General features: G+C 47.2%; 6 protein-coding genes across 6 annotated transcripts; 2 read left to right on the forward strand and 4 right to left on the reverse strand.

The window, feature by feature from the left end:
• Nucleotides 1-149: 149 nt before the first annotated feature.
• On the forward strand, nt 150-1,034 carry M438DRAFT_375465 (uncharacterized protein; the record flags this gene model as incomplete). Its single annotated transcript, XM_029908578.1, has 1 exon — nt 150-1,034. One exon carries the CDS (start codon nt 150-152, stop codon nt 1,032-1,034), a length of 885 nt encoding a protein of 294 aa, XP_029759134.1.
• A 196-nt stretch (nt 1,035-1,230) lies between these two features.
• Nucleotides 1,231-1,976, reverse strand: M438DRAFT_276432 (PQ loop repeat protein-like protein; the record flags this gene model as incomplete). The annotated part of the gene is made up of 2 exons (XM_029900853.1): nt 1,231-1,857; nt 1,914-1,976. The coding sequence occupies 2 exons, from the start codon at nt 1,974-1,976 to the stop codon at nt 1,231-1,233; spliced, it is 690 nt and encodes a 229-aa protein (XP_029759135.1).
• Nucleotides 1,977-3,617: 1,641 nt separating this feature from the next.
• Nucleotides 3,618-4,013, reverse strand: M438DRAFT_247855 (uncharacterized protein; the record flags this gene model as incomplete). Its single annotated transcript, XM_029899609.1, has 1 exon — nt 3,618-4,013. A coding segment is annotated over one exon (396 nt), but the record flags the coding sequence as incomplete, so codon positions are not given.
• Nucleotides 4,014-4,501: 488 nt separating this feature from the next.
• M438DRAFT_336313 (Metallo-dependent hydrolase) lies at nt 4,502-6,073 on the reverse strand (the record flags this gene model as incomplete). The annotated part of the gene is made up of 2 exons (XM_029903876.1): nt 4,502-5,726; nt 5,778-6,073. The coding sequence occupies 2 exons, from the start codon at nt 6,071-6,073 to the stop codon at nt 4,502-4,504; spliced, it is 1,521 nt and encodes a 506-aa protein (XP_029759137.1).
• Nucleotides 6,074-6,877: 804 nt separating this feature from the next.
• Nucleotides 6,878-7,410, forward strand: M438DRAFT_38908 (uncharacterized protein). The gene has a single exon (XM_029909028.1). The coding sequence runs from the start codon at nt 7,048-7,050 to the stop codon at nt 7,324-7,326; it is 279 nt and encodes a 92-aa protein (XP_029759138.1). The 5' UTR covers nt 6,878-7,047; the 3' UTR covers nt 7,327-7,410.
• Nucleotides 7,411-8,095: 685 nt separating this feature from the next.
• M438DRAFT_38918 (uncharacterized protein) lies at nt 8,096-9,163 on the reverse strand. Its single transcript, XM_029909031.1, has 3 exons — nt 8,624-9,163; nt 8,209-8,567; nt 8,096-8,145 (listed from the first exon to the last, which is right to left on the reverse strand). Exons 1-2 carry the CDS (start codon nt 8,838-8,840, stop codon nt 8,437-8,439), a joined length of 348 nt encoding a protein of 115 aa, XP_029759139.1. The 5' UTR covers nt 8,841-9,163; the 3' UTR covers nt 8,096-8,145; nt 8,209-8,436.
• Between the last annotated feature and the right edge of the window lie 2,913 nt (nt 9,164-12,076).

Raw genomic sequence — 12,076 nt, forward strand, 5'->3', positions numbered from 1 at the left:
CTTCCAGTTCTCTTTCTTGACTTCAATCCGCCTCTTCAAGTACAATAAGACTCAACATGCTATTCAGCTTATTGGTGATGCCATTGCTCGCCGTAGCAGCAGCGGCTCTGCCTACTACTCGCTCGACCGACACCTGCGATCGTCAGTGCATGACTGGAATTGTGTCCCAGCTTTTGCTCTCTATGGAGTCGCATGACCCATACAGCCTACCTCTGGCCACTACCTACAGAGCAACGGAAAACTCCCACCCAGCCGCCCTCGGCATGATGACTGCCTGGCACACCATCACCAAGACAGGAACCCCTAGTTTACTCGCCATCGACACCACAAACCAGACCGCATACTTCGCACTGGACGTGAGCGAAGGTAATGATGCCGTCCAAACTATCCTGCGTGGTCGTATCGCAGTTGTCAGCCAACATATCACCGAGATCGAGTTATTCATCAATCGCTTCCGGGGAGATCATGGGTTTTCCTTCTCATCCGAGGAGTTGCCAGCCAATTATGCGCCCCTCATGAGCCCTCCCACGAACCGTACCAAGGCCAGTAGAGCACAGTTGTGGCAAGTTAGCAACACCGTCTTCTCCGAGAAGACTACCTACAACATATCAGTTGGTGACAGTTGCGTTTTCACAGAGATGGGCTGGAACATCGTCGATCCGGGCACTAATGGTAACGGCTCAACCACTCCACTCTCTTGTATCTGGCCCGATGCTCACCCTTACGACAACAATGCTCGTGTAGCTCTAGTCATCGACGAGGAGCTAGGCTTTGTGGTGCAAAGTGGTATGATCCCTGGCATGGTTGAACCTTATGGTAACATCTCTGCCTTCATACCCGATGCCTTGTCTGTCGCTCAAGTCGCACAGGACGATTGGGTAAAGCTGGTCCAGGGTGAGTTTCCTCTTCCAGCACCAATGCCAGCTACAGGAGATACTCTTGAGGTACTTCAATTCTACGATGGAAAACTCCAGGCTATGCAGATCAACGTCTACTTGAGCGGGCCAAACCAGACATCTTCTTGGCTTTACTAAGTCTAGGAGGTGCTCAATGTCACGACTTTGTAGTTCCAGCATCGAATTCGTCGGGAACTCTGGCGGTAACCTTTTGTAGCAGCGCACGAACAGGAGCGGATATGTGGATGTGTGAATATGTGGATATGCGATTATCATACAATACTGAGCCATTATGATCTTGTGTCCGCGTAACCTCCCTTTCTAATGCACATTCTCAAACGTCCTCTAAGATCGGACCGGGGTCCTTCGACTTCGTGCGATGCGAGATTCGAAAACAGCAAACAAGACAAATCAATCCAATCCAGATAGCCAACTCAGAACCGTAGATGACCAGACCTAGTATCTTGAGATGCGGTTGGAAGACGACAGAAATCAAAGACGCAAGATCTCCACTAGCATCCAGCAGTGCAAACTTCAGAGACATACCAGCGTCTGATCTCGTCTTGATCATATCCACATAATGTCTCAACACACCACCTGCCAAAAGAACAGCAGCGACGATCGCCATAAGTGTAGACGGCCACTTATGACCTCTGTCACGGCCAAGACGAAGTGCGAAGACTAAGCCCGTCTCGATACCACCGAAAATCACGGCAAGGAGCAAACTGACAATTGATGTTTTGGTCCAACTCCATCCATCACCGTAGTGTTTACATTGCGACCAGGTGATCAAGCTGAGCAGAAGAAGGATGTTGGGTTGGATCTGAAGGGCGATGTTCAAGTCGTCGACAATGTTGTAGACACCCAAGGGTATACCAGCAATAGCCCAGGCCAGAAAGAACAACGGGGACAGAGATTCACTCGAGTGACGACGCCAGTTTTTCCAGATTTGGGGGAACAACTGCGAATTCTCGTGTCAGTGCTTGTAAGATCACGATTGTAAGAGTATTGGCCTACTTGGAGAGACCACAACACGGCCCCGAGGATCCCAAACGCTGTTGCGATTGCGTGGTTGTCCATCCTATGTATAATCTCGATATCCAGACAGACGATGATCGGAGACTTGAATGTGACACGGCTGATCAGGGGTTTTGATATTGTTATCTTCCCATGGATCTGGAGGAGGAGGTCGCTTTATAGAGGTCTGAGTTCTCCTTAAGTTTGTTGCGATGTTGTGGAGTTCGTCATGGTCCCATTCGAGAGTTTGGCGTCACTCGGTGGGGATACTGATCTTGAATTGACCAATCACGCCACTGGTTCATCGGTTGAGCAAAGATTCTAGATCGTGTATGCTCTCAAGAGACAATCTATCTGCTTTGAAAGACAATCATGATCGCGCTAAATTGCTAAATTGGAAAGCTCAGACAAATGGACAGGGCAAAAGTTTGACGACAACATGGCTGCCAGTTCACTCTTACTCATTCGAGGGCTTGGCTACACAGCGGCTCAGAGTTCGTGATCACAGTGATATCAAAAGATTCAATCGAAGGTCTCCAAGAGCTTGAAGTCGTTTTCGCCCCTGAGGTACAATCTTACATGTGGCCATTCTACGATTATGTTAGAGTCCTGATTTGTTATATAGTTGGGCTCTCCAATCACGATTTTTCAATTCTATCCATCATTAACAGCTTCCGTCTTCAAGGTTCAGACAAGCACGAGACTGATACAATTTCTCAAGTCATGTCCAAACTCGTCTCACGCGTCTTGAGCCATCTCTTTCTGCCCTTCAAGATTCCAAACCGTTCCCAAGATGACAGTAAAATTCGACTTGTGCCATACGGCAGAGGTGGTATGGGTAATATGGTACGAAAAGATTTGATAGACTCTTACTGTACAGTCTTACTGAAACAATCTCAAGTCACAGTACAAGATTGCTCCCGAATTAGCTCTTCTTCACTCTTATCACCAACACCACAACGCTGTATGAGGTCAGGAAAGCAAACTATCATGGAGAGAGTTATTGTGTTCCAAGAAAATTCTTAGGCTCCAAACCCAAGCTCGGGCAATCCTGGAACTCTGTGCTACAAAAAGTGACTTCAGGTCACTTGGTATTGTGCATGCAACAGAGCATGAACGCGGCGCGGTCAGGAACATCGAGGATTGAGCGTGATGGGATGTTCGAGACAGGAGGATCTGGGTACGAGGTCAAATGGGGAAGCGTCGAGTGCTGGTGTGTTCGTTTTTGGATTGGGAACCGAGCCAGCGTCAAAATTCAGTGCCTTCCTCACCCAGAATGCTTGGGAAAGAGTCCATGTAATTCATACCTTCGGGTGGCGAAAGACCATCTGTGGGCATATAGAGCGCATTCCAATCGAGCAAAGAGAGGGCGTCTTCCAACTGTGCAAGACCAGTCGAGCTATCGAGAAGGTCATGGCAGGTAAAGTCATCGGAAGCGGTGTTGCTTGAAACTCTCACTTGATCGTTGGTAATAGGTAGGCTCAAATTCGACGAGTGGAATCCCTGTGCACCAAGCCAGAAATCTTCAGCGAGTAGAGCCTGGCTGAATGCTTCGTGGTCTTGTGAAGAGTAGTTTTGATGTTGCGAAGGCACTCGAGCCAGATGACCAGGCTCAACAGAGCTGTCATCAATTATGGGTACCGCGGGTATCCGGTCAGATACGGATGATGATTTTCGTCTAACACATGGCATCTTGCTGGCGCGAACAAAGTCCTTCGGTGTCGTGTTTGCATACTTTTTGAAAAGCCGGTGGAGATGTCCAATGCTGACACCAACTTCCTCAGCAACACCAGCGACGGTCCAGATTTCTCCCTGTTTCTCAGACCCCTCGATCAGACTTTTGGCGGTGTCAAAATCTGCTTTGCTTCGCATATTCCGATGCCATGATACGTTCTGAGGGTCGCATCGTTTGCAAGGTCGGTATCCTGCTTTCCGGGCCGAGGGAAGGTCGTCAAAGAAAATTACGTTGTTCCGTCTTGCGACGCGAGCTGGACATGTCGGGCGACAAAAGATCGATGTTGAAGTGACGCCGTAGTAAAAAGCAGAGTTGGCGGCCGGGTCTCGACTCCTTATGGCTAGCCAGCGTTGCGGTGATTCCAGATATCGTGAGAGATTCGAATTCGATGAGTCGTCGTTCATGACGCTATCGCAAAGGAGATGGAAGAACGACGAGTTTGTAAATTATGACAGGAAAAGAATAATGAAGAAGTGACCTGAGATACGCTCTGACGGTTGACAATTGCTCGGCTTTTGCCCGCGACTGGGCGCTGATTGGTCAGATTGCGATCACATCTGACGTCGCTGTGGGCTACCTGCCCGGGGTGAAACCGTTGCTATTCGCACTCTACCCATGTATCTCAAGACGGACGTATATCGACAGGGCAATATTCATTGTGATTTTCTTCTTCATCCGCAGGAGAGCAATATGCATGCACATGCTTCAATGAGGGAGCTAAACTAGCCAATCTGCAGTTTCATACCGCTGCCGTAAAATTGTTGTAGAAAGTGCCAAAACCATCGGGCCTTTCCAGCAAGTCGACAAATTCTGGTATCAAGCTCGGCAGTTGGAAATTCGACAAGTCATTAAATCAATATCCTGTACCGTTTCCTCGAACAGCATCCACAGTGAAAGCGTCAACATACTCAACGTGCGACAGACCGCCAAATTCGCCTTGCATCTCAGGCAGGGGAGTCTCGAGCCAGATTTTCTGGATACGCTTGGCCGACTCAAGGAACTTGGTCTGGACGTCAGTCCTATTCTGCTTGGTGATAAGCTGACCATCCCTCTTGCGCCATTCTCCACCGACCATGACATGACGAATATCACCAACATTTGAATGTAAGATGACGGCTGCAACAGGGTCGGACCAGCCGAGCATGTTGGGTGAATCGCCATCGAAGACGATTACATCAGCTTTGTTTCCGGTTGCAAGGACACCTAGGTCAGGACGACGAAGAGCCAGAGCACCAGAGCGAGTCGCGAGAGTGAAAGCTTGGTTGGCAGACATAGGGTTATTGCGAGGGATGTTCCAATTGTCAAGAGCCTGGTAGAAGAAGCGAAGGCGGGTGCTTTGCAGCCAGATGCGGGCCTGAGTGATGATGTCCGTGGAAAAGGTGAAGTGTGTATCAACACCAAGTGCACTTTGGTCTTGAATCAAAGGGTTGTAGTGATGACCATGGCCGTAATGCATTTCTGATTCGGGCGTTGTGCTGATGTACTGGTCGTACTTGCGAAGAAGTTCAGCATCATCGGTGGTGACATAACTTGCGTGCGAGAAAACGATCGGGGTAGTGGAGTTCATGAGACCCAGTTGATCCAGCTTGCTAGGAGAGTTTGTGTTTCCCCAGGGACCACCGAGGAAGTGCATGGTGAGTGCTGAGACATTGTTGTTGTTTACCAGGTCGACAATAGCTTGGGTATTGTTGTTGTCTTGGATGAAAGCATCGTATGCGATACCAATTTGAACCAGATCCTGCGAGTTGAGTCTCTCATTCTTCATAAGATCAGCGAAATTGGCAAGCTGCTCCTCGAATGAGAAGCCGTTGCTCAATTCATGGAAAGCATAGCAGAAGGCCATCCTCACACCACTATCCATCACAGCATCGAGGTATGCGCGCGATGTTGCATTGGAGAAAGTACCATGAGCATGCTCAAGAATGGTTGTGACACCTGCATTCAAAGGTTCGTAGAGTCCAGCAAGAGTACCGTAGTAAATGTCGTCTGGTCCGAAAACAGTCCCAGCTTGAGTGAACTCGCCGTAGCGACCAAAGTATTCTGCCAGACTGGTGTTTGACCCCAAAGTCTTGTAGGCGCTATGAATTATGTTAGTGGAATGATGTCGATCAAAACCTGCGACTACTTACGTCTGCCAACTGTGACGATGTGTATCGATAAAGCCAGGTGAGATGATTTTGCCTTGGACATTGATGATCTCGGTGTCGGCAGGAAGGGTGACATTGTCGGAGCTGTCGAAGATCTTGGTGATTGTATCTCCAGTCACGAGTAACGAGGAGTCACGAAATGCCTTGGGCAGCTGAGAAGCTTCATCAAATGTGATGATGGTGCCACCTTGGAAGAGTGTGGAGTTTGCGCACAAAGCAGTCGCGGAAAGCGAGGCAAGACCAGCCAAGATCTGGCCAACACGAGTGGTTTTCGACATGTTTTTGCTGAGAATAGAGAAGAAAATGATGCGATGGACCTCCGTGGATCTATTTATCTTCCCCTGCTCGTTGTCCAGACAATTGTTTGCTCAGCCGTCTCGGCAGCTGGCCTGGCCTCGTCAGGCAAGAAGAGCCGCACCACTTCTTGCCCTGATCTCAGAGTCCCACCATCCATATCGTGATGTGGATTGACTGAGCACTCTGTTAAGGTTCGATGTAGCGAGGAAGGATGAAGCGGTGTCAAAAAGTCAAAACGGGCAGGCATCGAGGGGTCCGTGTTTTGTGTTACGGGCGTAGGCCCGTAGGCGGAGCGGTCCTTCCCGGTGGGGCCGACCACAATTGTCCGGTGGGGCTGTCCAAATCTCGGTCGGCCTCGTTGCGAAAGAATCTTTCCGCTCTTCGACCTCATGAACACGCAAAGTCCCATTTCATATATTGCTTAAAGTGCTTGCGCGCTACTCCTTCTCTGCTCTTCTAATGTTGAACGCATTGCGCTGCCAGAGCGATGCGAAACGAATAGCGATGTGGCAATTGAAAAGTCGTGTTCTGGACGCGTCGCGGAGATTTGGTCTCACCACCCCAGAATCGGGACAGAAAACATCGCAGGTAGGATTCAGGACGGACGATGGATGAGTAGACTCAAGAACGACCTTGAAATCCGCATATACAGCAGCATGCTACGAAGCAGGGTGATGACGACGTATGGCGGCAGACAGCGCGTCTGCTCTCTGGTGCAGCAAGCGACTCTTCGACAACAGCGCACCGCCCTTGACTGACAGAGGGTGTGAAGGCCTCCCATCCCACGACTGCGAGCGTATTTAGCAGCATCAGAAGCGTGAGTCAAGAGGTGATCGCGTTTTGCATGACCCCGCGCTTGGCCTTCTGTCGAGTCAGGTTCAAGATAGGGCGATCGGACTTCGGCCGCTATCACTGATAGGACTTCTCGTTGCCCGAAGTCATTGTCCGCCGCCGCATGATAAACCACCGAGATTGCTTCTACCGAGTCTCACCGATCTGGTTTCAACTTATCAAGCAATGCAGTCGTCAAGCTACAGGCAGAGGGAGGATGCGCCATTCCGGACACCGGAAGCTGTGCCCCAGAACGTCCTCTCCCGAAGAGCTTGTCTCGAGTGCCATAGACAGAAACAAAAGGTGTAACAAGCAGCAGCCTTGTTCGAACTGTATACGGCGAGGCATTTCACACTCCCGCGTTTGGCCGGTAGACTTCAGGCGGCATTGTATGTCGCAGTAGATCAACACATCTTACTAATCATCAACTCGTGGTACTCCGGCCGTCCACGTCAATGGCCTCTCGCGCGGATCTCAGCCTGTGGCTGTACCATATATGCTTCTAAGCGTGGATCTAGAAAGTTCACCATGACCTGGCCGAAGATTCAAGATGAGAGACGGACTATCATATTATGGCAACCTATACTTCGGGCCGTCATCTTGTGGCTGCCATTGATGGAGACACAAGTCTAGACCTGTCTTCCAGGATACACGTCGGTTGCCCACACCGTACATACCTCGGGAACTCGACTCAGCCATCTTCATCAGAGCGGGGAACTTATGCTCATTATTGCAAGTGAGGTTAGAGATGCGAATGTTTCGCAGGCTGGCTATGATTGACTTGCCATTTGCTGAAATTTTGTCCCTCTCAAAGCTGAAATTGGTTTGTCCAACGAGGGGACTCGTATCTGTATTGCGAATAACGCTGTAAAAAAGTATTATGACCGCCAACATCGTGATGCGAATCGGCCTGTCCTGCACATTCCTGGCGCTGGCAACATTTCCGACAACGGCTCAGGAGCAGTCAACGGCTTTTTCTGCCGGTCAAATCCTTGTCCAGATATGCCGCAAGCCATCTTGGTTGAACTGGAAGGATGGACAGGTCCAACAACGAACAGCAACTTGAGTCATCAATTGATTCAAATCAGAAGAATTGTAGAGGGTTGTGATTTTGCCGAGAGAAACTGCGTGGAGATCGCTAAACCGGCTGGGTCACAGGTATCAGAACAATCTTCGAAATGATACATGATTGGAAGAGGACGCGAGAGAGTAAAAAAGATTTGTCTCAATCGACCGCGGTGTCCGCGATAAGACGATTACGATGCTGATGCTGATGCCAGTAGATGATCTCCAAAGTGGAACTCAAGAAAATCTTCCACGTGCATGATGGTATGAAGGTACCTGAAATATCCGTCTAATCCGCAACATTTCAAAGGCAATACGACGTCGATCGTAGGCGCCTTCAAACTTCTCCGCCATGTACTCATTCCCGGGCCCTGTGTACCCACAATCGACGCATTCGCTCATTCGCTCATTCGCTCGCTCTAGGGCGACCAAGATTAGGACCGTAGGTTCATGCCCTTACGACTCTGAAGCTCATATAAACAAGATCTCCCGTATCGTCAATGTTTGCGCATCCACCACCAGAAGAGGTCGTGATTAGCTCGGTCACGCTACAGTCATCTGTTCTGTAGAACGCAACAACTAGCCCTGTTTAGTATACAAGATATCTCAATTGCTGGCATCTTCGAGAAACTTACGATCGTTTGGTTGATCCGTATCCTGGGTCTGTATAGTGACGCTTTCAGCCTGTCCCATGCCCGTGGTGACACATCCGTCTTGGAGCCCGAGAGTCCGGCTGAACACTTCCTCTCCACTGCATCGCTGGCCCAGCCAGCCTTCTAGAGTGAACGCAGAGACTTTGGTTAATAGAAGTAGAAGAGTGATCGACCCCGAAACAAACTGAAGCGGGTACATAGTTGTGATTATGGATTTGTCGTTACTAGCGATGTAGCTGTTACGTTTTGCAAAATGCTCAAATCTGGTAGTGGGGGATTCGGGTGCAACTGGCTAAGGTTTAAGTGCTCTTTTTATCTTTGCAGACCAAGAAGTAGACCTCCGACGAGACGAAGCAATATTTTTCTAAGGATGCCATCGAGTTACGATATAGTAGAGTGTTTTAGCTCCGTAGAGACAGTCGCTTAGACACTCGCTTAGAAGGGTATAGCTCGTACGAGTGGCGCCGCTACTTATGTCGATCTAGAGGGGGAGGTAGAGCTACTAAGTCGTTCTTAAGCGAGAGGCTAAGGGCCGCAATATCGAAGTCTAATGTAGATATTACTATATAGACTATAAAGACCTCGAAGAAGGTATTGCTACTCCTCCTACTCGACAGTCTTAAAGAGTAGGGTTACCGTCTACGGCCTCGCCTAGTTTATCGTAAACCTCGTAAATCTTTTAACTATTTAGTCTATTAGAAGGAGTAGGACCTTAAGGACGAACCTACTAAGAACTATCGTCGCATCGCGTAGTTTCGAAGAGATAAGATACGACAGCTCGCGCCTCTACTTTTTAGTTAGAACGTTATTAGGACCCGTTAGCGACGATACTTCGCATTAGCTAAGAAGGCGCTCTACCTCGTATATAAGCGACTAGCCTACCTAGCAAGGTAGTATAATATCGCGAAGGACATTAGGCGAAGCGCAGCGTAGTATTTAGAGGTCTTTAATAACTATGTTGAACGACTATACAATAAATAGAAGGAGCTTATCTACTAGCGACCTTAGCTAGATAGCTATAAGACTCTTAAGCGATACTCTCGCGTAAGTAAGAGCAAGGGATATACTCGGATATAGGGGTTTATTAATAGCACCTTCTTAAGCACTATAAGACTATTAGATGCTCATTTTTAGAGGTTAACATATAACGGATACTATGCTAGTAATGGCCTAAAGTTCCTCTCGGTCGTTATACCTAATAGGTTAATATTAGCAACTTCTAGACCCTTCCTTAGACTAGATAATAACTTCTTATTATATAAGTAGTTAGGTGTAGCTAAGAAGGTCCGAGAGGTCTACGTAGACTAGCCGATGTTGTTTACCTATAGTGACAATACGTTTTAAGAGTACTATAGCGTAATCGCTCCCTTCTACGACCGCGTAGGCTACTAGTATCTACGAGATGACGAGAGGTTAGTAAATTATTATCTTTCGAGCGCGCGCATTACTATTAAGCAGGGTTTTAGTAAGCATAAGGGATAGTTTACTTACTCTTACTTCGAGCACGCGCTAAAGTAAGGTCTCTAGCCTATTAGCGTATACTTCTTAGTGTCGGTATTACTAATGAACTACCTTAGTTATATAAGATAGGAGAAGGGGAAACTAGATCTAATTGCCTCTCGATTTAACTATGTACCTCCTACACTTAATAAGTATCTATTTAGGGGTATGCCTAATAATAAGGAGGTCAAAAGTAGTAGTAGTTCGACAGAGAGTAAGGAAGGAGATAGAGTAGTCGACGACGACTCTTAATATAGCAAATATACACTAAAAAACGCTAAGTTTAGAGACTAGTTTACTACGCTTAACTCTAGCTTCCTCTCTAGCTTATTAAAAGCCCTAAAATTTGATTAATCTTCTCGTTCGTCGCCTTCTATTCTTCCTTACGCCTGTCTATACGCTCTGCTAGTGTTTTAATTACTGTTTCTACCTCTAAAGTAGGCCTCCTTCTACTCTCTATCTTCTCTCGATACTAGCGCTCGTCTTAAGCGAGTAAAAGGCGACTAAGTTTAGTTACTACGTTAGCTCTATTCGACTAACTTTAAGAGCTCTAAGACGACTTTTTATGCCTTCTACGCTTCCTTCTAGGTACTTCTTCATTATTAGAGCTATCCTTGTTATCGTTTGCTAACCGCTTAAGCAAGTTCTCCTTATAGCTATTCCTTTAAAGGCGCTCGGCGATAATACGGTCGTCCTTACGCTATTTTACCTTATTAGTTTCCTCCTTCTTTGCTAACTTAGCAATTAACTACTTATATAAGCGCTTAAGTTATAAAAGGTCGCGGCTAGTGCTAACCTTACGATCCTTCTTCCTTTCCTTATATATTAGTATCTAGCCCTTAAGGGTCTTCTACGAACCGTTAGACTTATGTCCATTTTTTGCTCCTAGGTACGCGCGTTTAGTCTTCTACACCTTTAAGTTATATATACGGCTAAAGTTAGTCTCTAGCATTATAAACTACGCCTATGTTGTTATGTCTTATAAGCTCTTCTTATAGCCCTTTACAAACTCTAGGAACTTACTCTAATTATCCTTAGTCTAGCGATATCGAACTTCCTTCTTTATTCTTCCTCCCTAAGGACTAAGGCTAAAGACTATCTTACTTACGCCGTAGTCCTCGTTATCTAAGTAGCTCTACTTAACTTCTACAATTTCTAGACTTATTAGGGTAGGTAGCTCGACCTACGTAGGTTTTAGTCGGATTAGTGTCGATAGAGGAGGCATCTAATAGACTAGCGTAGTCGGTTACGGTTAACTTACTAGTATCGGTGTTACTAGTATTAGTGTTAGTGTTATCGACGGTAGGTACTAGCTCTATAGCATCGACTAAGACGGTGCGAAACCGCGCCTATATAGGTAAGCTAAGTAGTCGTCGACCGTCGCATGCGCCGAGTAGTTAAACTAATTATTAACGACGCGACTATATATAGGGCTATAAGACAATTAGGGTACATATAGCTAGCTTAAAGGCACCTCTACTACTAAGGGTTAAGGCGGCTATCTAGTACTAGGATTAGTCGGGAAACTATAGGGACTTCTATACCTAGGATAGGCCATTTTAGTAGCGTTTTAAGCGTTCTAAGGTATAAGAAAGGTATAACAACCTACGAACAACCTAACTACCGCTAACGTTAACATTAACTCTAGATCTACATGCTAAGTACGCTATAATAGTACGCCTTACCCCTTCTAGTCGATAGCGAGGACAGATACTTAGTAGCTCTCGTCGACACCGTCTAACTTAATTATTAGCGCTACCTTCCTCTTTAAGTAATAGCTCGCTTAGCTAGCTAACCTTATATACTACCTTCGACTTAGAGGGCAGCTTAAAGCGGTCCTCTCGGAGCCCTTCCGAGCGAAGCGAGCTAGTGTCTCTATAGAGCTAAAATACTCTAGTAAATAGCGTGTCGTTAGTAACACTAACGACGAGACTA

The sequence above is a fragment of the Aureobasidium pullulans genome (genome assembly GCF_000721785.1).
Source record: "Aureobasidium pullulans EXF-150 unplaced genomic scaffold scaffold_12, whole genome shotgun sequence".
NCBI classification, from domain to species: Eukaryota; Fungi; Ascomycota; class Dothideomycetes; order Dothideales; family Saccotheciaceae; genus Aureobasidium; species Aureobasidium pullulans.